The sequence below is a fragment of the Hypoxylon fragiforme genome (assembly GCF_022984875.1).
Source record: "Hypoxylon fragiforme strain CBS 206.31 chromosome Unknown GGS25scaffold_2, whole genome shotgun sequence".
In the NCBI taxonomy this organism is placed as follows: Eukaryota; Fungi; Ascomycota; class Sordariomycetes; order Xylariales; family Hypoxylaceae; genus Hypoxylon; species Hypoxylon fragiforme.
The window spans coordinates 2,946,809-2,972,825 of record NW_026054757.1 but is presented as its reverse complement, the minus strand read 5'-3'; the positions used below and the strand labels follow the sequence as shown (position 1 = coordinate 2,972,825).

At 47.7% G+C, this 26,017-nt stretch overlaps 10 protein-coding genes across 10 annotated transcripts; 5 read left to right on the top strand and 5 right to left on the bottom strand.

The window, feature by feature from the left end:
- Positions 1-894: 894 nt before the first annotated feature.
- On the top strand, positions 895-3,697 carry GGS25DRAFT_518497 (exocyst complex subunit Sec15-like protein; the record flags this gene model as incomplete). Its single annotated transcript, XM_049263552.1, has 9 exons — positions 895-1,713; positions 1,779-2,024; positions 2,074-2,205; positions 2,265-2,366; positions 2,420-2,529; positions 2,580-2,715; positions 2,769-3,218; positions 3,272-3,525; positions 3,607-3,697. 9 exons carry the CDS (start codon positions 895-897, stop codon positions 3,695-3,697), a joined length of 2,340 nt encoding a protein of 779 aa, XP_049120374.1.
- A 750-nt stretch (positions 3,698-4,447) lies between these two features.
- On the bottom strand, positions 4,448-6,101 carry GGS25DRAFT_136457 (histone-fold-containing protein). Its single transcript, XM_049256275.1, has 3 exons — positions 5,616-6,101; positions 5,505-5,518; positions 4,448-5,310 (listed from the first exon to the last, which is right to left on the bottom strand). The coding sequence occupies exons 1-3, from the start codon at positions 5,701-5,703 to the stop codon at positions 4,609-4,611; spliced, it is 804 nt and encodes a 267-aa protein (XP_049120373.1). The 5' UTR covers positions 5,704-6,101; the 3' UTR covers positions 4,448-4,608.
- A 1,313-nt stretch (positions 6,102-7,414) lies between these two features.
- On the top strand, positions 7,415-9,062 carry GGS25DRAFT_477165 (Fcf2-domain-containing protein). Its single transcript, XM_049259828.1, has 3 exons — positions 7,415-7,776; positions 8,001-8,570; positions 8,630-9,062. The coding sequence occupies exons 1-2, from the start codon at positions 7,513-7,515 to the stop codon at positions 8,376-8,378; spliced, it is 642 nt and encodes a 213-aa protein (XP_049120372.1). The 5' UTR covers positions 7,415-7,512; the 3' UTR covers positions 8,379-8,570; positions 8,630-9,062.
- A 206-nt stretch (positions 9,063-9,268) lies between these two features.
- GGS25DRAFT_477164 (vacuolar protein sorting-associated protein 16) lies at positions 9,269-12,548 on the top strand. The gene is made up of 5 exons (XM_049259827.1): positions 9,269-9,573; positions 9,647-10,411; positions 10,465-11,704; positions 11,819-11,900; positions 11,996-12,548. The coding sequence occupies exons 1-5, from the start codon at positions 9,429-9,431 to the stop codon at positions 12,245-12,247; spliced, it is 2,484 nt and encodes an 827-aa protein (XP_049120371.1). The 5' UTR covers positions 9,269-9,428; the 3' UTR covers positions 12,248-12,548.
- Positions 12,549-13,670: 1,122 nt separating this feature from the next.
- Positions 13,671-15,847, bottom strand: GGS25DRAFT_518493 (uncharacterized protein; the record flags this gene model as incomplete). The annotated part of the gene is made up of 5 exons (XM_049263551.1): positions 13,671-15,031; positions 15,087-15,383; positions 15,452-15,532; positions 15,595-15,636; positions 15,817-15,847. 5 exons carry the CDS (start codon positions 15,845-15,847, stop codon positions 13,671-13,673), a joined length of 1,812 nt encoding a protein of 603 aa, XP_049120370.1.
- Positions 15,848-17,289: 1,442 nt separating this feature from the next.
- Positions 17,290-18,566, top strand: GGS25DRAFT_136205 (uncharacterized protein). Its single transcript, XM_049256274.1, has 4 exons — positions 17,290-17,557; positions 17,616-17,729; positions 17,782-17,898; positions 17,965-18,566. The coding sequence occupies exons 1-4, from the start codon at positions 17,431-17,433 to the stop codon at positions 18,288-18,290; spliced, it is 684 nt and encodes a 227-aa protein (XP_049120369.1). The 5' UTR covers positions 17,290-17,430; the 3' UTR covers positions 18,291-18,566.
- Positions 18,496-19,272, top strand: GGS25DRAFT_136160 (uncharacterized protein). The gene is made up of 2 exons (XM_049256271.1): positions 18,496-18,746; positions 18,836-19,272. The coding sequence occupies exons 1-2, from the start codon at positions 18,700-18,702 to the stop codon at positions 19,047-19,049; spliced, it is 261 nt and encodes an 86-aa protein (XP_049120368.1). The 5' UTR covers positions 18,496-18,699; the 3' UTR covers positions 19,050-19,272.
- On the bottom strand, positions 19,272-21,128 carry GGS25DRAFT_136171 (glycoside hydrolase family 1 protein). The gene is made up of 2 exons (XM_049256273.1): positions 20,984-21,128; positions 19,272-20,881 (listed from the first exon to the last, which is right to left on the bottom strand). Exons 1-2 carry the CDS (start codon positions 21,025-21,027, stop codon positions 19,495-19,497), a joined length of 1,431 nt encoding a protein of 476 aa, XP_049120367.1. The 5' UTR covers positions 21,028-21,128; the 3' UTR covers positions 19,272-19,494.
- A 1,668-nt stretch (positions 21,129-22,796) lies between these two features.
- GGS25DRAFT_136167 (uncharacterized protein) lies at positions 22,797-24,102 on the bottom strand. Its single transcript, XM_049256272.1, has 2 exons — positions 23,692-24,102; positions 22,797-23,579 (listed from the first exon to the last, which is right to left on the bottom strand). Exons 1-2 carry the CDS (start codon positions 23,819-23,821, stop codon positions 22,972-22,974), a joined length of 738 nt encoding a protein of 245 aa, XP_049120366.1. The 5' UTR covers positions 23,822-24,102; the 3' UTR covers positions 22,797-22,971.
- A 199-nt stretch (positions 24,103-24,301) lies between these two features.
- Positions 24,302-25,908, bottom strand: GGS25DRAFT_518488 (uncharacterized protein; the record flags this gene model as incomplete). The annotated part of the gene is made up of 4 exons (XM_049263550.1): positions 24,302-24,923; positions 25,004-25,442; positions 25,507-25,692; positions 25,749-25,908. 4 exons carry the CDS (start codon positions 25,906-25,908, stop codon positions 24,302-24,304), a joined length of 1,407 nt encoding a protein of 468 aa, XP_049120365.1.
- Between the last annotated feature and the right edge of the window lie 109 nt (positions 25,909-26,017).

Sequence of the window (26,017 nt, the reverse complement as noted above, 5' to 3'; positions counted from 1 at the left end):
CTCATTCTAGGTATCTAGGCTCCTAAGCATGTCGGATACAAGTCAATTCAAGTGAATAATATAAATTATTATGGTTTTGACGAGAAACTACCGTTATGTTAATGCTTCAAACATTGATAAAAAGAGCTTACAGCAAGCAAGCACATCTGGATGCACTCTCTTGGAATCTTCTGGACGAGTGAAGTTGCACCGACATTGATGGTACCTACTAGTCCAGATAGATTTATAGACTGAAGGTGTTAGGCTAGTCCGCAGCACATATCGAGCAAGTAGTCTTAAGTGATATTCCCTTTCTATATGGCGAAAAAGAAAAGAAACTCCTTCGTTGAAATAATAATGAATACTTTTAGCTAAGTACGTATGTAGTTCTGCGCCACAGATATAAGCCACAGATTTACTAATACCATGCATATCCCTGCAGCGCTGGTGGTGGATCTTTCTGCCGTTGGAGATCTTCAATAAGGTTCTCTGTTTGGGGGGTATACCTAGTAGGTACCCAGGTATCTATCTACGTAGCACTCAAGTACGTTACCTAGTACATTACAGCGCTGAGAGTGCTGGGTCTAGGGATGTACCTAGTAGGTATGCACGTACGCAGCCGCGATCCTGATACGTGAGTCGTCGTCGCCTTGTTGGAAGCATCGATACTGCACAGTGGCATAAGCATTCTTTTATTCTCTACCTAGATATTACCTAATAACGTCGAACCTTCAACTAACGAAACTCCATATAGACCTAATTGATACTAAACTTCATCATTTGGCCTGTAATTATAAACATTGAAGCTGAATGATGAGGAATTGCTTTACTTCGAATAGGCTTTATCCATAAACATCTCCTGTCCAACGCTCCCTGTCGCATTGTGATGCACCTACTTCAACGTCCACCATCATGATGGCACGAAGGGTCCAGAACTACGACGATTATGGCACCGCAGTCCATCAGATAATCCTATCAACCTCAGATGCCGAATTCCTCGATCAGTTAATACCAGTCTTAAAAGATGCGACAGCAACTAATCGAGCTGCCGCTCTCACACAAAACTTATCGCAATATGCCGACGATCGAGAGTCAGAAATTGAGAGGATAGGCTTAACGAAGCACGAGGAATTCCTCGGTTCTGTCAATCACCTCCAAAATGTCCGCGAGCGGACGGTCGCTCTGACTGCGGATATCCTCGAGTTGAATCAGTCCATTCAAGCCAGTACCGAGAAGTTGGCAGAGCAGAAGCAAGCATTGGTCAATACGAAAGCTGTTCGAGAGAATATTTCCGAAGTATCCGATGCGTTGAAGGAGTCTTCGAAGATCCTGCACGCAGTCAACAACGCCCACGAATTGATCCGGAAAAAGAAGTACTACGCTGCCCTCAAGTCTCTCGAAGATCTTCAGAACGAGTTCCTGGTTCCGATAATACAGAATAATTATGCAACCCAGCACCAACTCGCCAACCTAATACAGAAGTCCATTCCTGCCTCCCAGAAGACTATATCCGAAGCGGTCATGACAGATCTCAACACATGGTTATTCCGTATTAGAGAGACGTCCCAATTTCTTGGCGAGGTGGCATTCTACCACACTGAGATGCGCCGTACACGGCAACGAGAGAGGTCAGAGAAGGATGAGTTTCTAAACCATTTCAAACTAAACTCTGCGATCGAGCTGGTATTCGACGAGAGTGAGGAATTTGACGTGCTAGACAACGAAGAGTTAAAGGTGCCACTTTGATACCCCCGCCCCCTAATGGGCTTGAAGATGCCATTTGTACTAATTTGAGACAGGTCGATTTTTCGCCTCTATTCGAAGCTTTACACATACATGATGCCCTCGGGAAAACTGATAGGTTTCGATCCGAATATGCTGCAACCAGAAGACGGCAAAAAGAACTTCTGATACCGATTTCCGTGAGCCTTACGACTGATGACGAATCTTCTTCATTGAGTAGCTTGTTGGAGGGCATTGCCGGGTTTGCGATTATCGAAAAGGCGACAATGCGGCAAGCTCCTCAACTACGTACAGCTATAGATGTGAGTAGTATCCGCCATTCCACTGAGTAAAGAGACTGAATGTTTCTAGGTTGAGGAGCTGTGGGATTCGATGTGCTCTGCTGCGATATCCCTGACGTCGAAAGCGCTAACTGACATAAACGATGCCCAAATTCTCTTAAATGTCAAGGGGCGAGTTGATCTCTTCATTCTGACAATGGAGGTAAGTAGCCTAGCACGGGAACCTGGTGAGCTAGTGACTTTCTAACATGTTTCTTTTAGGGATGGGGATATTCCGTGTCAAGACTAGATGAGTTTCTGGTCGATCTTTTCGATAGATACGCTGATCTACTGAAGAGGAGGTTCAGCGATGACTTCCAAGAGGTTCTGTCTGGCAATTATTGTGAGGAAAATACCATCGCTGACTCTTTTACTAGATCGTTTCGACTGATGATTATATGCCAATGGCTATCAACACAAGAGAAGAATATGAGAAGGTGGCTAACGTTAGCTGGTTTGCCCCTGAGAAACCTATTGAAGAGCTCACGTAAGCCTCGATGATACTTCTTATGACAATACCTATCTAACTGTCTTTAGTTTCCCCTGTGTTTTGCCCTTCTCGCAGATGTATCCACTGTGTTGCATCGATATCAGGAACTTCCTCAACCAGTTCTACTTTTTCTCAGATGACCATTTTCAACATCCTAATAAGATTGATGATACATTACGCAAAGTACGCCTCAAATATCCACACTCTCTCATCTTGTTGCTAACCTGTGCCACCAGTCTCTTGATGAACTCCTCACCACAAAAGTGTGCCAGTCCCTGGTCGAGAGATTAAGTTCGCAATATCTGGGCCAAATAGTCCAGATTTTGATCAATCTCGAGCATTTCGAGATTGCCTGTCAGGAATTGGAGCAGCTGCTTATTCGAGCGCGGTCATCGGCGTCTGCAGGCGGACCTTTAACTTTGGCTGCCACGGAACAGTTTAGGGATCATAAAAAGACGGCGGAAAAACGCATTTTTGAGCTTGTGAACTCCAAAATCGATGACCTTGTCGAGACGGCAGAGTACGATTGGATTGCATACAGCCGTCCCACGGAACCGAGCAACTACATGCAGACATTGACCAGGTATCTGTCGAACATTATGAACTCGACGCTACTAGGCCTACCAAGAGAAATTAAGGAACTTATTTACTTTGACGCGCTCAGCCACGCGGCAAACAAGATCCTCGTTAGTATCTCCTAGAGCAGCTCCAAGACGTGAGACTGATAGATGAATTGCAGGCCCTCCCGCTGTCACCGGACGTCAAGAAAATCAACCCGAACGGCGTTGCGGCGCTTTCGATGGATGTCCAGCATCTGACTCACTTCGTCGACGGCCTTGAGAATGGCTTTATGCTCCGGTCCAACTTGGACGAGCTGGAACAGACCATCCAGCTTCTGCAGTCGGATAACTCGGACGAATTCTTCGACATTTCTACCAGGAACAAGAAGTACGGGCGCGTAGATGCTTTGAATGGTCCTATCTTGTTAGAAAAGTGAGTACCGCCCCTTCGAGCTACATACGCCTTCAACCTTCAAGGGGGCCGACCCAACATATACTGACCCATCTATTCTAGGCTTACTTCACATATCTTGAGTCCAGGCCAGACTGCGCAGCGATTCGCCAACTTCTCCTCGAACCTCTCATCACGCTTTGGAACTAAATAAAGCAGATGCTTAAGCATGCAAGAGAAGACAAGGCAAGGTTATCTATCTACATGCCTACCTAATCAGGGCAGCGCTCAACTTGTATAAGCCATATTCATGCATGCCACGAGCAGGCACATAGAGAAGCCAAGGTCATCTAAAAAAGAAGAGAAAGAGGTTCAATTGCATTCATATCACCATTTGTATCCGCATGAAAATAATAGCGGTAGTAGTAAAAACCTGGAGCTCGACCTTAGAAACCCCTCCTACGCCAAACTAGCAAAAGAATAAGGACAATGTATCGCCTCGTAATATGCACGGAAGTACCAGCTCTCTCTGGAATGTACTGTTCTGTCTTCAAATGTTGTCTGTGAGTGTCTGCGTGTCTGCGTGTCTGCCTCTCCATTTCCACTTCCTGCCTCCCTGTGTGTTTGTGTGTATCTGTCGATGTAATAACCACCCGTGTTTGGACGTAGGTATTACTTGTGTAGTATCGGATTTCGTAAACTTCGTTTCAAGACCGTCGTTCTTCCTCCCTCCCTTCCTCCCTTCCTCCCTCCCACCTTGCAGCATACCGGATTTGAGTAATAAAAAGAAAGACTCCCGATAAAAAAAGAAAACAAAAAAACAAAAATAAACTCGCATAAAAAAAATCACCCGACTCTTATCCTGATGGGATTCATCAAGTTAAAAAGTCCGTAGTCCGTCCACCTCTTTCCTTCCTAGTACTCTATCTAGCAAAATCCGTCGCGGTCCTGGCGTGGGCGCATCAGGGGGGGCTGTACAACCAACCAACCAGCTTCTGGGTTAGGCAAGGTGCCTAGCTAGGCACCTTCTTCCTGTTCCACGGGAGCTGAGGTTGATGTTGTATTTTCCGGCTTGCCCCCCGCTTGGTGGGGGTCTTCGTTATTATCCACGTGCCTCAGGCCATCCTACTGCTGCTGAGGCATACCCGGATAACCATACATACCTTCCATGTCGCCGTACATGGCCTGCGGGGGTTGCTGGCTGTAGGGGCCGCCGGGCCCTGCCTGCACCTGGTTGTACATGGGCGGGCCACGGTATTCCTGGTCGCCACCCATGGCGTGGCCGCCCATGCCGTAGTCGCCTGGGCCCATGTGGTTGGCGCCGGGCATGCCGTGCGCTCCGGGCATTTGGTTACCGGCTGCGGCGGGAGGCACGCCGCCTTGGGCTGCCTGCGATTGGGCGGGGTTCGTGCGCTTGGCATGGCTCGCCTCTTCGCGCGGGACGATGTCGATGAGGAAATCGAACATGTCGCTCTTGGCGAGGGCCGAGGCGATGTCAGAACGCTGTAAGGTCCGGCGTTTGTTCTCCTCGGCGTGGATCCAGGCGCGCATGGTCAACTCGGTGATGAATATATCGCAGCCCTTGGCGAATAGAATTGGTGCTTCAGCCGAAATCATTTTTACCTCTGGATCCGCCTTCATGACCTTCTTAATTCGGGCGAGGGGCAGTTGATGTAGTTTGTAATCATGTTGGTCTGATTCAAGATGGTTGATGGTGTTTTGCCAGTAGGTCGTCAGGATATCTTTGTATTGGCCATGTAGACCTTGATGTACGTTGGCCCAAGGTCCTGTGTAGAGCTCGGCGGGTGCGAAGCCGGAATTTGCAAGCTAGATAGAGGATATTGTGTTAGTTTAGCTAGGTAGAGATAGCCGGATGGGATGGGAACTTGATGACATGAGAGAAAAACAGATTAGAGTAGAGTAGAGTAGAATAGAAAGGGAAAGAGAGGGGAAAGGGGAAAAGAGAAGAGGGATACGGGAGAGAGGGGGGGGGGGAAGAGAGCGAGAATGGTGGGACTCACAGCTGCACTGGCACCTAGAAGCAGAGATGATTAGCGACGTCGCACGAAAGAAGGCAACTCGCAACAAGATGAGAGAATGCAATCAAAAGGTAGCAAGGTAGCTGTACTTACCATAATGTCCCCCGTGTGCTATATCATACACTCCAGCCGCTGCACCTCCTCGCGAGGACTGCGGGTGATTCGACGAGGACTGATCCATGATTTTTTTCGATTGATTTGAAGGGAATTGCGCACGGAACAGTCCTACAAGCTTAAAGTGCGCAAGCGGAGAAGCACCGAGTATTTCAAAAGCTGCGCAAAACAAACACAACTCGTATTGTCCTTGACTAAAGCTGGTATGGCTGGTATAGCTGGTACAGCTGGTAGGCAAACGACAAGGCTTTCTTTGCGCGATGGTATTGCAATGCACTAGGTTACTGCACTGCACCTGTACCTGCACACGACACCAACTTGAAGCTGTTAACCTCTAGAGAATATTTTCAATCTTCTTCTTTTCTTTTCTTCGTTTCTTTTCTTCTCTTCTTTTTTCTTCCCTTTCTATCGTTTGCCGGGTATCCTCGTTTGTAGGTATGACTGAGTAAGGATACTGTGCTGTGCTGTGCTGTGCTGTGCTGTGCTGTGCTGTGCTGTTGTATGTAGACACTAGACAGACTTCCCGAGGGCGGAGAATTAAAAATCGAATAATTGAACTGTTTGTATTGTATTGTTTACACAGGCCGGGGTCGAAGCTTTCTTGGTGCGCGTGGTGATGTAACAAAAGAGCTTTTTTGAACCAGTTAGTATTTGAGTCGAGCTCGGATTGGCGAGATTGATTGGCCCGAGGACAAGTTCAAGGTGGCTGGGGGCGGGAAGTGACGAGCTCTCGGGAGAGTCGAGGTTGATTGGACGATTGTTCTTGAACTTATTTTTTTAGATGAAAATAACAAAAAAAGAAAAAAAAAAGAAAAAAAAAAAGGTTGTTTGGGCTATGCTTGTTTGTGATGTGTGATTTTAGGTTCGAGGATTTGATCAAGGTATTATGATTCGATCTACTAAGAAATGTACCATATGCTCATTAATATTATTCGTCCGTTTACTGTTGCCTTCTTCTTTCCTTTCTTTTTTTCTTTTTTTACCTAAGGGTAGTTTCTTAATCGAAAGGTTTGCTTACCTTCTTTCTTGTCTGGCGGCTCGCTCCGAGATGCCCACTTACTTAGGTAAGATGGTGCTATGTATTTATTCACCTAGTAAAATAGGTAAGGTACTGTAGGTAGGTACTAATCCTTGCTTGATATCCTTTTTCAAACTGACGAGATGGCTCATTAATGAAAAGGAATAGAAAGAAAAAAAAGAAGAAGGAAAAAGGAAAAAAAATAAAATTGGATGATTATCCTTATGACTGACTGCTTCCTGCTTGCTGCTGTAGTTGTTCAATTTATGCAGCATACGTTTTAATAGTATTGCATGAACATATATGTATGCTACCTAGTAGGTATGTATGTATAAGTACGTAGGTAGTTCAATGATCTGATCATTAACAACTCAGGATTATTTATTTAGCTCTATGTATGCGTTGGTCGGGATTGGGTAATAACGAGAACCGATTTTCTAGAAGTGCTCAGATCTTCGATGCATTTTTACGTTGTAGGATGTAGGGCTGGCCGTTGAGACTGGGCAGCCTCGATGGAAATCAATGCGCTGGCAATATGGTTGGGCATCAGCGACCCTCGACTTCAGCGACTTCAGCGACTTCAATAGTTACCTAGAAGTGGGCTATCAAGGATTTACATACAACTCGAAGCGACCGCATGTCTTATCGATAACTTTGAAATTTATCCTAGTAGAAAGCCACACAACTTCATTCAAGCCACGACCTAACTACTATCGACTAGGCTCAATAATGTTAAGGCTGTTCAAAAGAAATTTTGTAGGCTCAAGTTTTTTTTTTTCTTCGACAGCCCCAGATAATTCTAATCTCTTCAACTCTCAAGCCCCTCGAGACTGCCAACAAATCGTGTGGCTGCCTATCATGGCCGACACAATGGCCGCAGAAAATCTGTCAGACGACCAGATTGAACAACTCCTCAAGGAAGCTGAATTAAGATTGCAAGCCAAGCAACAAGAACAGGGAAATGATAGCAAGGTTGTCGCTGCTCCCTCCAAGTCTAGCATTGTAAAAGCTTCTAAGCAAAATGTCTCGGCCACTTTAGGCCCCTCCAAGAACAATAGCAAATCTGAAAAGGAAAAGCTGTCGGTGAGGGTGCCAGAAGTTCGAAAATCAAAACAGGAAATGGTACGTCAGTTCATGCTTTCCTTTTGCCCTGTACAAGTTTGTTCCCGGCACCCACCTTCATGATGAAATTTAATTCCAATTTTATTGAAGCGGCCAATGTTCCCGTTATGGGTAACATAGCTGCACCAGAATGATAGATCAATTATCATAGTTACTCTGACTTTTCCTCTATTGGTCTCTCTCGTTTGGCTTCTTCGTAGGCTATCCTGCTAACCAATTCCCAGGCTGTCAAGACAGATGCCGGTGCCTCGTGGTTCAATCTACCGCGTACAGATCTCACCCCCGAACTCAAGAAGGACCTGCAATTACTACGCATGCGCGACGTACTAGACTCGAAGCGATTCTACCGCAAAGACACTGCGAGGGCCCTGGTACCTGAGTTCTCCTCAGTGGGAACCATAGTAGAGGGCCCGACCGATTTCTTCAACGCTAGATTAACCAAGAAGGAACGGAAGCGTACTCTGCTTGAAGAGGTCCTGGAAACTGAGGATATCACTCGCAAGTTCAAGAACAAGTATGGTGAGATTCAAAGTGTCAAGGCAAGTGGCAAGAAGGGTCACTACAAGAAGATGATGGAGAAGCGATATGGCCACAAGGGTTGAGGCTCGGCAACGGAGAGCATGAACTCGCGCCCCATTTGTGCGCGGCGTAAGACATGCGCGAAGCATTCCTCTTCCTGGATGTTTGCGAAATTTCGCCTACCATGACACCAGGGAGTTGCAACAGTCGCACTGCTACAATACTAAGCCATGATAGTAGCACTAAACGCTACATCTGTCCGAAGGGGCATATGAGTAAGTTACTTCTCATTCCGGCATCAGTAGCGTGTGTCTCATCAGTATCGACTCTTTAGCTGCTACCAAGAGGAAGGAGATATGCCGTGAAGCCTGGTCCAGGTTGTACATCTGAGCTTCTATAAACGGAGTTAGATGACCTCATCACGCATCACGACTAAGCTGTTTGGTACATAATGATGGACAACTGGGTATATAGAACCCAGTAAGTATGCCTAGGCTTGAAGTCCTCGTGCAAGACAGGCCTGTAGCAGAGAGGGCGTAATGCAACTGCCATCAGGCCTTGGTCATGTAACATATAGGTGACGATCAATATATTGGTTTTGATATTTTCCATGTGCTGCTTCTTGATAACATTTATTTAGTGATTAGGATGTAATGTGTAAGAGTACTTCTAGTTACTAGGTCCCATATGTAGTATCATTCTTATAGACTTATTCTTGTTGTATCTGCCTATGTACTTGCTCCGGGGTTGTGGTTGAGAAGTGCTTGATGATCGATCTGGGTAATAGGGTGTTTTTGTATCCTATATTTGTTCTATTTTATGAGTACATGTAATACCTGGTATGAGTACCTGGGATACTTGTGCAGGTACGTGCTTAGTACTGCTTATACTGCTTATTGGGCCGGACTTTATCCGGTGTTCATCAACAACTCAGAACTGCCCACCCTGGACCTGAGCTACTGCACCTAACTCAGCTACCTAAAGGTACAAACAATACAGTGCTCTTTAATACATGAGATCGTGCCGTGCAGTGCTCCCAACTTGAAAGTCTTACCAACTCAGGTGATTATTGTGATTCCTATCAAACAAATTGATAGAAACATGGTATCAAGATGATAAAGTGAAAAACAAAGATGGAAGCAACGCATCCAACTACCGGTTGGGAGAAAGTGGGAGACAAGTTTTACCGTAAGACACAGTTGTATACCGCCATATTCGATCAAAATATCGACCTCGACAGTTATATTGTTGCTGGTGCTCCATATGGCGGTGCTATAGGTAAGCCGGTGTTCCACTCAAATATCATATATACGAAGTACCTACACATATATACATATCTAACACCACTCAGCAATATGTCGTGACGACACCAAAATCGTCTCATATCAGCCTTCCAAGTCGTCAAAGCCCAGCATTGATATATATAGCTGTGCCGGCAAATTGTTGAAGAGCATCTCCTGGGATAAGGGGTCTATCAAAGGCTTGGGTTGGTCTGAAGACGAGAAGCTCCTGGTAGTGAGCTACGATGGGACCGTAAGATGTTATTACAGCTTACAAGGCGACTTTACTCAATTCTCACTTGGACGTGAGGCGGAAGAATTCGGTGTTCACTCATGCCGGTTCTACGACCATGGCATGGTTGCCTTACTTACCAACAACGCGCTTATTTCGGTATCCTCCTACGATGAGCCACGGCCCAAGGCGCTTGTATCGCCACCGGAAGGAGAAGTCCATGCGTGGGCTATCATCTCCCCCAGCTTTACATTATCGAGGTCGGTAGAGGTGCTGCTGAGTATTGAAAAGACGGTTTACGTTATCGACGCAACCGAATCCGAAGACCGGTTCCTTGATATCGGTCCATTTTCACATATCAGTGTATCCCCGAACGGCAAATTCGCAGCGCTCTATGCCGCGGATGGAAAGGCTCACGTGATCACTTCAGACTTCCAGAGCCGGCTGAGCGAACACGATTCGCGATCACAACTCACGCCCAAGTATTTGGAGTGGTGCGGTAACGATGCCGTCGTCATCGCGTGGGAGGATGAAGTGAATGTTGTAGGGCCCAACAATGCTGTAGCGAGTTACGTCTACGAAGATCGTGTACATGTTATCGCAGGTAAGCTGCAAAAATGCCAACTACCAATTTACTGTCCCCTAACGAATTTATAGATCACGATGGTGTGCGGCTCATCACTAATGATGTTTGCGATTTTCTCCAAAAGGTACCGGACGTCACGGATGAAGTATTCCGCTATGGCACCGAGTCTCCGGCTTCTGTTTTGCTCGATGCGGTAGAGCAGCTCGAGAATGAGTCCCCAAAAGCGGACGATAACATCCAACTCATCAGGCCGAACCTCGTTGAAGCAGTGGATACTTGTGTCGCGGCTGCTGGGCATGAGTTCAACATCCACTGGCAAAAGCAACTGCTCAAAGCTGCTTCTTTCGGTAAATCAGTGTTAGATATATACAACAGCGATGACTTCGTCGACATGTGCGAGACAATGCGAGTAATAAATGCCGTACGGTACTACGAAATCGGCCTGCCCCTGTCTTATGAACAGTATCAGCGCCTCACTCCTGAAGGTCTGATACAGAGGCTTATCAATCGTCACGAATACTTGCTAGCGCTTCGCATCGCTGGCTACCTCCGGCTGCCCACAGATCGCATATACGTCCATTGGGCATCTGCCAAGGTGCGTGTTGGAACTGAAGAGGATGATTTGATTTGCCGATTAGTCGTGGAAAAGCTTTCTGGCAAGCCAGGTATTTCCTTTGAGGCTATCGCTCGTGCTGCTTACGATGAGGGTCGCGGCCGACTGGCTACCGAACTACTGAACCACGAGCCCCGCGCGGGACGACAGGTGCCGCTTCTCTTAAGCATGGAGGAAGACGAAATCGCACTAGACAAGGCGATCGAGAGCGGAGACTCTGATCTGATTCTCTTCGTGCTCCTTCAGCTAAAGAAGAAGCTCCCGCTCGCGTCCTTCTTCCGCGTAATAAACGCGCGGCCGACAGCCACTGCCCTCGTGGAGTCTTCGGCGGCGCTAGAAAACGATAACTCCTTACTCAAAGACCTCTACTACCAGGATGATCGCCGGATCGACGGGGCGGGAGTGTTCCTCCGCGAATCCATGGAACAGCCCGATGCCCGCACCGCTGGCGACAAGCTGGCACTTGCCGCCAAGCTCCTGTCCGACTCGCGGGAGAACCACTTCGAGCTGACGGCGTTGAAGGAGGCGGCGACGCTGCTGCGGATGCAAGAGAGCTTTGATCGCGACCTGACGGACACGTTCACCGGCCTTAGCGTCAACGGGACGCTATTCAAGCTGATTCGCCTGGGCTATCATAACAAGGCGAAGAAGATCCAGAGCGAGTTCAAGGTCCCAGAGAAGGTGGCCTGGTGGATCCGGTGAGTTTATCTTCTACATCTCTCCCCCTTCCCCTTTCCCCCCAGCTCTCCCATACCTTACTTAATACGTGCGTATCAATGCAATAGCTAACAACTATCTCTACCCGGCCATAGACTACGAGCACTCGTCGCGAAGCGAGACTGGAACGAGATTGAGGACATTGCTAAGAGCAGAAAGAGCCCTATCGGCTGGGAGGTAAGAGAGCTTTCTCTACTTCCATATTTTTCCATCCATCCAGCCTCATATGCATTCCTCCAATACTAACACCTCCTCCCCCCCTCTTTTTCCAGCCCTTCTTCAACCAGATCCTCCAAGCCGGCAACGCCCGCCTCGCCGCCCTCTTCATCCCCAAGTGCACCAACCTCGAGCCGGGCGCCGTCATCACCATGTACGAGAAGTGCAACATGCCCGTCAAGGCCGCCGAGGAGGCTGTCAAGGTCCGCGACGTCGACGCCTGGCACCGCCTGCTCGAGAACGCCGGCAGGAATACCCCCGAGGGCAGGGAGATCGAGCAGCTGGGCGCGCTGGTGTTTAAGAAGTAGGGAAGTACGTAGCCTAGGGAGTTACAGTATAGTATGTATGTATGTAATAGGACCGAAGAAGAAGAAGAAGAAGAAGAAGTTATGGATCTTCCATTCTGCTTAGGCTAGGAGGGTTTGGTCATGTCTATGTCTACGTAACCGACCTACCTACCTACCTACCTACCTCGGTAGTTAGTTAGTAAGTAGCAATAATATCGAAAGAACTAACCTAAGACTAGAACAGCATAGCACAGCACAGCACACAGAACAGAACAGAATAGCAACGCATCAAGGAGACAAAATGTAACATGGCAAAACATCATTTTCGCATTTCTTCTTATACCGATGTGTCTATGTGAATGAACATCAATCAATGGTCTGACCGACTACCTAGGTAACTTCATTCAGAAGGGAAGAAAGAAGAGTGGACAGACAGAAAAAAAAATGTCCCGTGATTCATTCTCTCTCTCTCTCTCTCTCTCCCCTCCCCCCCGCCCCACAAACTCCGATACAACATTATCGAGAAACTATCACACCATAGGTAGTCGTAGCTAGTAGGGCCGTGTCGTGACTATGACCGACCACCTAACTAACTAACCCCTGAGTAGGTAGGTACCTAGTAGATTGATTGATTGATTACTGGGTAGGTAGCATCGGAGACAAGAAACATCCATTGCCTTCCTTTTCCATACCTCACTCGGCAGACGATTGAAAGGAGAGGAGGAGAGGAGAAGAAGAATTAAAAGAAAACGAAGAAGAAAAAAAAAGTGAGGGAAATAGTTTCCTTGTGCCCCATCCGCAAACTCCAAACAAGACTTTTTTCTCTTCTGTCATTCCGAGGGGGAAACCAACAAAATTACCTAAGCGAAGTTGTATGTTTTCTTCGTTCGTGGTAGTTCTGTGTGGCCCAGCCTGTCATTGCTCAATGATATCATTTCCCTCCCTGCCGCCCTCCAAATTCAAAACCTCCCCTTTTCCCCCAGTGACAACCTTGATGCACATTAAGAATATGCCAGAAGTGCTTTTTTTTTCGTATTCGTAAGGGTGACGATCCCCTCTCCAGTTAGACCGAACTTAGCAAAGTGCCTGTCAACGCAAAATAGAAGGGAATAATAGGTAGTAGCAAAGCCAACCACCAGAGAAAATGATCAGACCTTTTGAATCAACTCTAGGAAGATGCACACATCAGTGTTATAAAGTGCGTCCTATGGTACTAATGACAATTCCTTCATGACTGACTAGGGGTATATACGGTAGGGCAAGGACGTTATCGGTAGGATGAGCCTTATGCCGTAACAAAGGAGTCGTCACAACGAAAGGGGGCATTGGGGAAAGATCAAAAAGACTTATTCGTATTGTAAGTCCACATCATTATGGTGTCAGAGCTCTCAAATACAGGCCTGGGCGTGTAAAATCTGGGGGTTTGTACAATTTGTCGTCTTGCCTAGACGCGTGCACGACGGCCGCCTTTGGTGTTTCCCTTAGATACCATCGTCCATCCATCAGGATCCTGTGTTGGAGCAGCCTCAGTCTCAGGCGTAGGAGACTGAACCTGCGCAGGCTGCTGCTGTGGAGTAGAGGCGGGAGCGTTCCCATTTGCTCGGGGAGGTCTTCCTTCATTGTTGCCTCGAGGTGCTCCACGAGCACCACCACGTCCTCGACCCTCGCCACGGCCTCGCGCGGCATTCACATACCCTCCACCGCGACCACCCTGTTGCGTTTTTTCTGATGACGTTCGCCAGTTGCCGCTCTCGTTTGCCCTAGATTTGGGGGTCGGAGCGTTCTCCTTAGCTTTGATCGGCGCCTTCTGCTCTGAAGCACCACCATTCTGAGAGGCCTCTTCCTTGGGCTCTTCCTTGGGCTCTTCCTTAGGCTCTTCCTTGAGTTCTTCCTTGGCCTCGACCGCAGCCTTCTCTGCTTTTTGCTCCTTCAACGCCTTCAGGTCTGCCGTGGCCTTCTCTGCATCAGCGGCAGCTTTCTCCGCCTTTTCTGTAGCCTCCTTTGCCGCAGCTTCCTTAGCAAGGCGTCGCTCTTCTTTGGCCTTTTCCTCTGCTTCTTTCTTTTCCTTTAAGGCTCGCTCACGCTTCTCTGCGACCGCACGTTCTTTTGCTGCCGTATCAATAGGACGAGCAGCGCCGAATGGGCTCGCTTTCGAATCGCCGCTTGCAGAGGGTAATCCAGGGGATACGACATCTGGAGCCTCGGACACAGTACGTTTCTGAAGGTTGAGCCGGGGGCGGCCTGTAGGAGCGGCTGGGGCAGCGGCGGGGGAAGGGGGCGCCTCGCTTCCATCACGAGATTGCTCGGGTGACTTGACAGTTCGATCAGGTCTCATGTTGCTGCGCCACTGGTTGTCACGTTCTGCCGCAGTAGGAACGCGTTCCGCGCGTTCGGGCTTATCTTTGAATTCTCTAGGGGGCCGGGAGCCCTCTTGACGGCCTTCGCCCCAGGTAGCAGGTGATGCTCTGCGATCCTTTCGAAAGCCATCGCCTCGGTTGGTATCATTGGATCGCGGACGGCTGTTGTCTCGTGACCCTGAAGAGCCTCCTCCAGTTCGTTCAGCCTGAGGTAGTGGTGACAATGGGCCCTTGCGCTCCCAGTTGCCAAAATCACGGACTTTGCCGTCGTCAACAGGTGCATCACGCTCACGGTCACGGAAGTTAGGTCCTCGTCGTTCGCCAAACTCGGCAGGACGTCGATCGTTACTACGACCTGGGAGATCTGCCAAGGGGCCCTTTCGTTCCCAGCTGCTGAGATCACGCGCCGACTCGCCGCCGGCACCGCCACGGTTGTCTCTATCCTTGGCTATAATATAATCAGCATGATTGCTTAACAAGAAATTACCAGAGAAAATACTCACGGGGATCAGCGATCTTAATCTTGATCATCCGGCCCTGGAAGCTAGTTCCGTCGAGGGTTAGGGCCTTCTTCAGACCTTCAACATTTGCAAACTCTGCATACGCGAAGCCTTTCGGACGTTGCTCGATACGATCCTCAATAATTCGGACGCTAGTAATCTCACAGTCCTCGAAAAAATCGGTAACGGATTCAGTGGTCGCTTCATAGGACAAGTTGCCCAGATGAGCGGTGTAGGGAGGCTTGGTTGGGAGCTGAGCGGGACCCTGAGAGTAGGAATCACGATCACGAATAGAGAAGCCTTATTTATTTTTATAAATGTTAGCAATCGATTAACAATACTAAACAGTTATATATACTTGAACATACCTCGATCATTAGTTTGACCTCCGTAGCTAGAATATCCTCCAGTTCGTCGATCAGCGGTTGAGGAAGGCAAAGGCTGAGAACCTAGAGAATGATGGATTAGCAAACGCAAATTTGTGCAGATAATTAAATGGGAATGAACATACCGTATGAGTCCTCAACTTCATCAGCCCAGGAGCCGCCATATTCTGTTATATTCAGTTAGCTAGGTTGCTCGTTCCTGTTTCGCTTTCTCGCTATTAAGAGGAGTTTTCTGGTTTGAAGTTTTTTTTTCTTGTTTTTGCTTTGTGTGCCGTCAACTGACAGCGGTAAAGCCGATGATAACAGGGGAAAGGGGAGGTGGGTGGTGGACGAAAGGGTGGACTAACTCGGTTCCTGCAAGAAGACCCCGATGGGCATCTTCAGCTGCTGCTGGTCCTTCTTCTTAGGAGCTATAATGTATCAATTGTTAGCATGTGATGTTAAAGAAGGATATGAAAAGGCGGGGATAACAGCATACCCATGATTGCGGTGTTTAAGGCCACGCGCAACGCTTCTGGTAGTCGTCGCGCGTAGTGGTTTAGAAAGGATCGCCGAAGAAACTAGGGAATAGTCCTTCAGTAGGCGATGGAGTAAAGATCAGACAAGTCGGGAGAAGCAACAACAGCGAAATACTGATACAGATGCTAGTCCGACAAGGTTGGGATTGAGATGATAAGTGGTGACCGAAAGTTTGCGGGATTGGGGGGATTGGCGAGGTGACGAAGGAAAAGTTTCCTCGATCAGAATTAAAATAAAAATGGATGCTGTGAAAAAAATGGCCGGGAGGGCTAGCTCAGGTTTGGTTTTTTTTTTTTTTTTTTTTTTTTTACTACTTGGTAGTTATGTACCCTCTTCGGAACGTATGAGGAGATGAAATGCGTTAGGGGTGGAAGAAAGAATTGACTGGAGAAGACACAGAGTACAAGTTACTCGAGTACCCTTATCTTAATAGGTTGAAGAAGATTGTGATGGCGGGGTTATTTTCTTATGTATGGATGAATGTATGGATGTATTTTGTTTATGAGTGAACATTTAACTTTAAACCCACCAGCCCACCAGCCCACTTCAAGTTCAGTCAAATGCTTAACTACCTGAATAGGTATAGCTGCTGCCTAGGTAACCAAGAGCCTAGACCAGATTGGGTTATAGGCGATACTCATGCGTATGCAGATAGACGCCACTATGCTCATAAATGCATAAACCCCATAATTTTGACGTAGTTGCAAAGCTATTTGTACCTCTATTGAAACTAAAACGTAGGCTTTTAAGAGAACAAGATCTAGGTATATTCCCAACAACACCTTTATAACCTAACCTAGAATATTAAAGAAATACTCCAATATTAAATATCTCGATGAAGATTTTGGAGGCTTAACCCCGGCTCAACCCCTCCATCTCATCGTCTTCCAATTTAAGTAGCGGTTACTGGATCATTCTCTCATTCTTCATTGGCCAGATTTCTCTGCCTAAGTCATTTAGTCAGGTACCTAACTCCCAAGTACCTAGCCAATGCCAGCCATATGTAGTGCCTAGTACGTGCCTAGGTAGTATAGGCATAGAGGGGTTCTTGCCGCCGATAGGCAGGAAATCTAGAAAATCTCGAAAATCTCGAAAATCTCACTTCGATCTCATTCTCCAATCAATATAATTATTTAAATGCCATTAAATCTCATAGGTGAAATCTGTAAATAACCTCCCAACACATCACTCAACATAGTACCATTCTCGTATTTGTGATTGCTTAGGTATCTACTTACCTATACTTACTTGAACACTAATGCATGCAAATCGACGGTACTTCTGGGGTGATCTGGCAGAGTCTGGCAAAGTCTGGCAGAGTCTAGTCAGTATCAGTGCCTAAACAAACTTGCAACCAACAAACAGTCTTTGCTCCTTTCAATATTCATTCAACGGGCTGCTATTGGTTTTTCTTCCTCTACTCCGGCAAACATTTCAACAGAATGGCCCCTTCACGTCCGCCGTCCTCGGCCTCAACCCCTATCTCAAACGCAGACAATGATGACGCGCCTTCAACCAATGACTTTATGAAAATTGCGGCCAAATCGTTACAGACGGGAGCAATGACTGGTAGGGGCCATACCTCACCTACTATTATATTATAATGTACCCTTCTAACTTTGTTTAGGTGGTATTGGATTACTAGTAGGAGCTGGTACTGGCATTGTTCGATCAGCTCCACCTGTGATATTCGCAATTGCTGCTAGCCTTCAATGGTTTGCTCTCGGATCTACCTATATGGGTGAGACACCTAATCTCTAGGTCCTGATTCTGTGTTACTGATCTGGAGATAGCCTCAAGGAGTCTCGTTGAGCACGCATGGGGTGGTGAGAAAACCCTTGGCCCATCTGATGCAGTCAAAGCAAGCGGACTAGCTGGCGGCATGGCTGGTATGGTCGGTGGCATGATTCGTAAGTAGTCATCATCCCCTACGATTATGCAGGCTCCTCTATGAGCCATTACTAAATGCGGCGCAGGAGGTCCAAGAAATATCATCCCAGGAACCCTTTTCTTCGGCACAGCCGGAACCGCGGGCATGTATATATCCCAGCGATTCAAGGCAAGCCCTAAGGAAAGTGACTCTGCTATAAAGCCGAAGTCGTCCTGGCTCGACTCAAAATGGATCCCCATGAAGCGACTGTCCGACAAGGAATATGAAGAAATGCTTGAGGAAAAGATTTTGCATATCAATGCTGAAATATCCATCATAGACGACAATATCGCATCTCTCCAAGAATCGAGAAAAGCATCGACAGAATCAGCCGAATCAGCCGAATCAGCCGAATCAAACGAAAGAAAATGAAAAAAAAAAAAAAAAAAAAAACAATAACAACCCATAACCCATTAATGTCATGGCACTCAAACCACGAACCATGGAGACTGATACTCTTTAATATATACAGTTGCATATTAATTATGTAGTATAGAGTACTGTCAGTCTGTCACTAGGTACTACTATGTAGGTACTCACATACGTACATAGATACACAAATTACTATGTACTGTACATGCGCCAACTTACCTAGGTAGGTACTAGGTATAGTAGGTACTATGTATGACCTCAGCATACGTCATGGCGTACATACCTACATATCACAGAATGTACACCATAAATACATCTTCTTCATTGATTTATTAGTACTCAACCTTGAACTCCTTCTACTGCTGTACCGAATCTCACAAACAGATCAAAACAACTCCCTACATCTAATATGACTGATCAAACACCACCAAACTTGAGTCAAAATGGCCAAGTACAGTAAGTTGTCTAACCCCTTTCTTGACAAAAGACGTAGCACCTAGGATTACAATTGTAGCTAAGCTTCATTCACTAATCATCTTCAACAGAAAAGCTATGGACGAGATATCCTTAGCACAAGATAACACTACTACTCAGTCGGAACTCGGGGCTAATCTGGACCAAAACGACGAGGCGCTTAAGGACAAAGTTGACGGCGCAATAACAAAAGGGCCCAAGAAGGCCGACGAAACTACTGGTGGCCGAGTCCAGGTTGCTGAAACGGGCGATTTACATGATCTGGCTGCGAAGAGACAGTCTTGAAGAATGGGGGGCGGGATAAAAAAAGGGGGGGAACAAGGAATGAAACCGACAAGCTTTTTCGGGGTCTCGAGTAATAGATTTATGGCACAAGTTCAGCGAGTCAATTCTCTTAAATAACAGGTACATATTAGTGTAGTAAAATAAGCCCAACTATTGATATAACATAGTGTATAACAGAGACTTATATAGAGAGAGAGAATAGTTGTAATAATAACCCTAAACTACGGTATATATATATACTCCTAATTTACCTGAGGTATCGAGGACAAAATCGGATAAAAAATCACGTACCTACGATGACAAAGAGGGAGGAACAAGATATAAAGATATAAAATCCCCCGGACCGTATTGCTCCGCATTTCTCCTTCGCCTATCATCACGATCCATCACGATCCATCACCACCATTCATTACCCGCATATGCCTAACTACTACATACCCAGCAGCTAAGCCTTCTCAATGACAGCATCAAAGATCTCCTTCATCTTGCGCGCGCTGTACTTCTCCTTGCGCTGCTGGCCATCCGCATAGTTGACATACGTGACCCCGAACCGCGTCTCGTAGCCCTCGGCCCACTCGAAGTTATCCATGAGCGACCAGGCCATGTACCCCTTCACATTGCACCCGTCCTCGCTGACCGCCTGCGCCATGGCCTGCACGTAGTCGCGGAAGTACTCGTAGCGGAACGTGTCCTCCAGGATCTCGGGCTCCTTCAGGTCGTTCTCCCCCTTGATGCTCGTCCCGTTCTCCGTCACGTAGATCGCCGGGTACCCGTAGCGCTTGCTGAGCCAATTAATCAGCCCCCTGAACCCTGCCGGGTTTGGCCGCAGCCAGAACGACTGCGTCTCCGGGCCGATGCACTCGCCGCTCTTGCTGTGCGCGTGCGTCGTCAGGTCGCCCAGGAAGTCCTCCGGCGCCGGGTTGCCGTCGCCGTGCCTCACGTAGTCCGCCGTGTAGTGGTTCATGCCGTAGAAGTCGTTGGAGCCCTGGACGAGCGCAAGCTCCTCGGGCGTGAACTCGGGCAGCCGGTCGCCGAGCTGCCTGCGCATCGAGTCCGGGTACTTGCCGAGGTAGATGGGGTCGGCGAACCAGGAGATGGCGAACTCGATCTTGCGGTTCGCGGCCTCGACGTCGCGGGGGTCCTCCGGGTCCCACGGGTACGTGTAGTCGCCGTTGAGCGTGATGCCGATCTGGCCCTTGTCGGCCGGCTTGAACTCGTCGCGGTACACTTTCACGGCGCGGCCGTGGGCGAGGAGCAGGTTGTGCCCGACGATCCAGGGCTCGCGGCTGGAGTCGCCGACGGCGGACTTGGCGCGGTTGGAGGTGTGGCCGGGCGCGAAGAAGCCGGTGCTGTAGCCGAGGATGGAGCTGCACCAGGGCTCGTTGAACGTGATCCAGTTCTTGCACTTGGGGATCGCCTTGAACACCACGCGCGCGTAGTGCTCGAAGTCGAGCGGGAACTCGGTCCGGTTCAGGAGGCCGCCGTATCGCTTGTCCAGCGCGTCCGGCACGTCCCAGTGCAGCAGTGTGATGAAGGGCACGATATCTGCTTCGAGAAGATCATCCACGAACTTGACGTAGTGGTCGATGCCCGCTTGGTTGATGGGATCGTTTCGACCACCGAGGGGGATGATCCGTGACCATGATAAGGAGAAGCGGTAGCAGGTGGACCCTAGTCTCTTCAAGAGCGCAATGTCGTCTGCTGTCCGGTTATAGGAGTCACAGGCGACGGACCCATCGGTCCCATCTGCGATCTTCCCTGGAATGCTGCAAAAGGTGTCCCAAATAGTCGGGCCACGGCCATCTTGTTGGGTAGCGCCCTCGACCTGGTAGCTACATGGAAGAAGGGGTGAAGTCAGCGAACCAGATTTTCATCAGGGGGTGCATATAGCTACGGCGGTAAATATTTCAAAGAGAACACGATGGTTTACTCACGCAGCTGTAGCAAAGCCCCAGAGGAAGTCTGAGGGCAAAGACATATTGGATTAGTAGGTACCTGGGTATATAGGCAGGTAGGCTAGGTATCTAGTAGTCTAAGTACACAGAGGCAGAGGGCAACAGAAAGATATATCTAATATCTAGGCTGCTGTTCGAACTTCTAAGCCGCCCACTAGTGTTTCGAAGTCGTCCGGGAAAACGGGTATTATGTCTGATGCTCCAGCCAAGACTGCAACAGACGATCTCATAAAGGACCGAGAACAACGTAGAAGAGTAGCCGAAGGCGATTGGAGATGGACGCTGAGTGTCGTGTTATTAGAGACAACACACACCGTCTTACTCGACGATATACCGGAGGCTGGCATCTTCTTTTATACCCTTGTACAGGTTTGATCGATTTTCCAGGTTGTCGTTTCGACATATACTATGTAGCATAGTGTAGCATAGTGCAGTGTATAGTGCAGTATCTAGTATATGGTGCAGCGCAGTGTAGGACCGGTACTTTCCCCATTCTCCCGCGTCGGACCGTGACGACCGAGAACAACAGGCTTGTACGATCATGGCTGTATCTCCAAGCCATTCATAACCAGTCATGCTCATTCATGGCCATTCCAGCTAATTCATTACCCACATAGGTCCTATGCGGTCCTATGCCATAGTAACCATCTCCGCCGCGGGGTAATTGGAGCTTGTAAGCAACGGGCACAGGAAGAGGAGAGAAGAAAAATAATAGACAGGGTCTAGTTATCGTGGGAATTGAACGAGCCCCCCACAAACAAGCTCGTCATGTGCCGGAAACATATTAGATACCAGCGACGGCCCGTCTATCCGGTCACCACCTAGGAGACTAGCAAGACCACATACCCTAGGTACATACTGTACTTTGGTAGTTATTACATAGTATCGAAAGAGACAGACCCTAAATGCAACCCAGGGTTGAACTAGGAAAGCCAGGGGAAGTAACATAGTAGGGAAAGCAGGGGAAGATGGGAACAGGGGCACAGGGGAAACAGGAAACAGGAAACAGGAAACAGGGGCAAGGGGGTTCATTGAAAATGTCGGCGATACAGCCGAGTGGGTAGATCATATCATATCATTCCCTAGTAGTCGCATTTTCCAACAGCGCCGTACCTTGGATTCGGGATGGTCATGAATTGACGAGTAGCAGCGCTAAGGATTCAAAGAAGATCGATCTCGGCCCACCTCCATTGCTGGCATGCGGCGCAACGTCCCTCAAACATCACATCCTTGGAGATATGCTGGAACAATTCTAACCGATCCAAGGGGTTTTTATGTAAGATGCATGGGAGAAGGATGCCGGAAAGGGTATATATATTGAATCTTCGGTATTGCAACTTCGGGAGCGGAGAAAAACCTGGATACAAATGAGGACTAACTTCATATCGCATTCCGAATAATGATTGTATCTTCTCTACCGAATTTGCCTGCCGTGTCTACCTACTCACTACTCACTACTCACTACTCACTACTCACCACTCACCACTCACCACTCACCATTTTCACCATTTCTTCATTTTTTCAGTCGCCGAATACCATCTTGGCATGCCGAAACGCAAAAACACCTCGCCGAAAATACCTCTATCTAGGTAGATGGGTATACAAAGAGAGGAAATAAAAGGCAGAAATTACCTAACGGAACCTCGGAGTCTCAACGTTTTGACGAATTTTTTGTATTCTCGATATGGAAAACACTCCGGTGCAAGATTCATGATTTCATGTAGCTACCTACATGATCAGAGTAGAAGCAATGACCTACCATCGATACAGAGGAGCGTGTGGGGATAGGCGGGCATGTTACCGACAGATGCTGCAGCACTTGACCTCTTTCTCCAGTTTTTTTTTTCGTTGCTCATTCCCACCGATGCCCCCCTTAGGCGTAATCGTCATAAAATAAGTAGGTAGAGGTAGGTAGACTGATAATCGACCGCATGGATGGTGGCCGAAAGGACTGTCCTAACCTAACCTTAGGTAACAGTACTCGCAGCATTGCTGGCTACTCCGTTGTCGACTTGTCCACGTTTTCTCTTACCCGTTGCAGAAGATCCAGGCGTTTCTTCCTCGTTCTCCGATGCGTCGTCTTCTGTCCATTCCGTGACTTCGTATTCAACCCGAACTTTACCATCTCGACTCTGTTGCACAGTTCGTGTGGTGTGCATATTGCCTAATCTACTACCTAGGATCATAGTTTCGAACCACGGAATGCCGGTTATGTCACGTCCGATCAATTGGGATCCTTGGTTAGAGGTGCGAGTAGGGACAATGTCCATAGGATCTTGTTCCGCCTCGTCAGAAATCAGACCGAGCTCCTCCAGGTCATGGAGATCTTCAGTCAACAGGCTTCCAAGGGTCAAATGGATATAGTCGGCTTCGCTTCTGGGGTCTTCTGACCAATAAGTCAGAGGAGTGCCACAGAATCCGCAGAATTGTCGCATGGCGCTTTGCTCGGAAGGATGTGAATAGACACGTCGAATATTGGCCCTCGACTCGTCGGGAAAGAACGGAAAAGTCTGGCTATGATACCAGGAGAGCGGAACTCTTAGGAAGGCTGAAAGTGGCGTAGCGGAAGAGATTCCTACGAGTAATAGGTACATTTAGTCGTCTGCATTTATATAGGTACTAGGTACAGTAGGTATCTGCTTATTTACTAGGTACTGAGACTTCAAAGTATAGAGATTTGAACTTACTATGAGTTGCAGTTGAATCAAAAAGAACCTGGGCAGCTTCAGTTGTGCCAGTAGGAACAGTAGGAATCTGAACTGTGTATTGGTTCCTACCGCAGTGGCAGCTCCCTCGCAGAAGCCTGTTGGAGCTCATCTTGGATTCTAGTGTTTTACTATTATTTTGAAGTTGAGGATTTGAAATGGGGATGAAACTTGTAGAGGGAGTGGAATGAAGATTGAAGATTGAAGATTAAATATTTAATTATTTTTAAGTGTAAAAGATTGTAAAGTCAATGTTTGTATTGTACAAGTTATAAATTAGAAGGTTAATTATTAGATATCGATATGGTGGAAGAGAATAGAAGTTGCATGTGAGTCTAGAATTTTCTGTCAAGATTGGTGAATTACAGTGAATGGTGGCACTGAGGAAAGTACCTGGCAGCTTACCTGGCAGCTTACCTGGCAGCTACCTGGCAGCTACCTGGACAGGGTAAGGATCATTAACTCATAGGTGCATCTAACTCACCTGAATAGCGTCATACCTTCCTGCAAAAGTGGGCTGATTGGGCGTACGACATATTAGTTACTTATAAAACGATAGATATGCTTCTATGTACATACAGTACGTATGCAACTACACGTTCTTCTCAATCGACATGTTTGCGTTCCTCAAATCTGTTGAAACTTGGCCGCCTTTATCTTCATCTCTATCCCCCTTTCTATCCTGATTCCCCTGCACAATTCCATCTTCCTGCCCATCTACCGCTAGTCTTTGCTCTCTACTTGTAGTCGATTCCGTATCTGGTTCTCCTTTCTTGTCTCGCGAAATCCACCACTCAAAAAATATAGTAAAGAATTGTGCCACAAACACCTGCTCTACTGTATATAAGAGAACCGGTACTTGAATGGATGCTATGGTGAAGTTGTCGAGCTGAGACCACATGGCCCCAGTCAAGGGAATTCCTACGCTCGTCGTCTTCGCTGCTCCACAGAAACACACAGCAATAACAAGCTCCTTGGGCATCCTCTTCACCGTCAACGCCCTCCTTATGATGTTAGGCAGGTATGAAACCAGCCGGGAATCAGCCATGTAGCTATTGACCAGCCTGGCCAACCGTTCTGGAGGTGAGGCTATCCAATAACAAATACCAGTAAACAGAACATATTCAGCCACATTCATAAAGACATTGAAGATGACAGACGACTTGGGTAACGCGGTCAGTGCCCCGGTTTGGAATGCTCCCGAGAAAGTAGACCTGTCACGCGAGTCAGCTTTACCTAACTCAATAACCCTACATGTTTGTCAGGGCAGGCTTTGCTGTTTATGTTTGCTTACCAGGCCACTAGCATCATCAATACGGAGCAGAATGGTGCCAGGTAAAATGTTTTCAGAGTCCAAGCCACCTGTTTCGGAAACGTCCAACGCAGGCCCTGTCCGATGGCAAGCGGAAGAAGTGCGCTGAGGCCTAACTGCTGCATGACATTTGCATACATTGGCCCTATCGTACCAGCCTTTGCTGGTTTAAGTGAGTCGAAAACCTCCTCGCTAGGAAGGAATCCGTAAATTAGCCATGGCGAAAGAAAAGAGCCAACCACGTTACCAATTACCACTTCGATAATAGCAGCGGCTTCATCGCCACCTGCATTCCTCGTCATCACCACATTGGATGCGATGGTAGTGGGGATACAGCCGACCACGATCATCCCGACGATGATGCTAGGGTCAATCGTTCCTGAGCTCACTCCACCGGCTGCTATCACTATGCGAACTATGGCTAAGGTAGTATTAGCATACCCAGCCTATTTAGGATGTCTAGAGCTGCGACTGAAATCTCATACTTAGTTGAATGACTGGTATGAGAACTAGGTTGATCCCCTGAACAACGATGTGCAGGCGCCAGTTTGTCGAGTGCTCTTTGAGCTTTGCTGGGCTAAGCTGCATCCCATTGATGAAAAATATTAATCCAATTCCCCCATAGAGAATCGAGTATTCGGATCGAATAACACCGCCGCGTGCCGCAACATCTACAGGATGATCAGTTAACATCATTCAAGGTGTTTGCAGGTCTCCGTCAACATACGAGGGAAGTAGTACCCCAGAACACAAGCGATGCCGAACCCAAATACCAGCCAGTTCTTCCAGATGAAAGCTAGGAGTTTCCTAGCTGCTTGAAAAGCGATGGGATGCTCATCGGCTTGGGCGCGCACGTGAGCCTCGGGGGTGGCGCTCATCATCACCATATTGCTGTCGTGTAGCAATCATAGTGATGGGTTGCATACCTAGGTAGGTATGTAGTTGTAAGGATTCGCTTTTATTAGAACTAAACAACAATCGCCGGTACTCGGATCC

Bases quoted from the DNA above. Each gene is read 5' to 3' on its own strand.
- GGS25DRAFT_136457 (XM_049256275.1), bottom strand. From the start codon at position 5,703: ATGGATCAGTCCTCGTCGAATCACCCGCAGTCCTCGCGAGGAGGTGCA.
- GGS25DRAFT_477165 (XM_049259828.1), top strand. From the start codon at position 7,513: ATGGCCGACACAATGGCCGCAGAAAATCTGTCAGACGACCAGATTGAA. The intron at 7,777-8,000 runs GTACGTCAGTTC...ACCAATTCCCAG, and splicing joins GAAAATCAAAACAGGAAATG to GCTGTCAAGACAGATGCCGG.
- GGS25DRAFT_477164 (XM_049259827.1), top strand. From the start codon at position 9,429: ATGGAAGCAACGCATCCAACTACCGGTTGGGAGAAAGTGGGAGACAAG. The intron at 9,574-9,646 runs GTAAGCCGGTGT...AACACCACTCAG, and splicing joins TCCATATGGCGGTGCTATAG to CAATATGTCGTGACGACACC. The intron at 11,901-11,995 runs GTAAGAGAGCTT...CTCTTTTTCCAG, and splicing joins AGAGCCCTATCGGCTGGGAG to CCCTTCTTCAACCAGATCCT.
- GGS25DRAFT_136205 (XM_049256274.1), top strand. From the start codon at position 17,431: ATGGCCCCTTCACGTCCGCCGTCCTCGGCCTCAACCCCTATCTCAAAC. The intron at 17,730-17,781 runs GTGAGACACCTA...ATCTGGAGATAG, and splicing joins TCTCGGATCTACCTATATGG to CCTCAAGGAGTCTCGTTGAG. The intron at 17,899-17,964 runs GTAAGTAGTCAT...AATGCGGCGCAG, and splicing joins TATGGTCGGTGGCATGATTC to GAGGTCCAAGAAATATCATC.
- GGS25DRAFT_136160 (XM_049256271.1), top strand. From the start codon at position 18,700: ATGACTGATCAAACACCACCAAACTTGAGTCAAAATGGCCAAGTACA. The intron at 18,747-18,835 runs GTAAGTTGTCTA...CATCTTCAACAG, and splicing joins AGTCAAAATGGCCAAGTACA to AAAAGCTATGGACGAGATAT.
- GGS25DRAFT_136171 (XM_049256273.1), bottom strand. From the start codon at position 21,027: ATGTCTTTGCCCTCAGACTTCCTCTGGGGCTTTGCTACAGCTGC. The intron at 20,882-20,983 runs GTGAGTAAACCA...TCTTCCATGTAG, and splicing joins TGGGGCTTTGCTACAGCTGC to CTACCAGGTCGAGGGCGCTA.
- GGS25DRAFT_136167 (XM_049256272.1), bottom strand. From the start codon at position 23,821: ATGAGCTCCAACAGGCTTCTGCGAGGGAGCTGCCACTGCGGTAGGAAC. The intron at 23,580-23,691 runs GTAAGTTCAAAT...TATTACTCGTAG, and splicing joins TGATTCAACTGCAACTCATA to GAATCTCTTCCGCTACGCCA.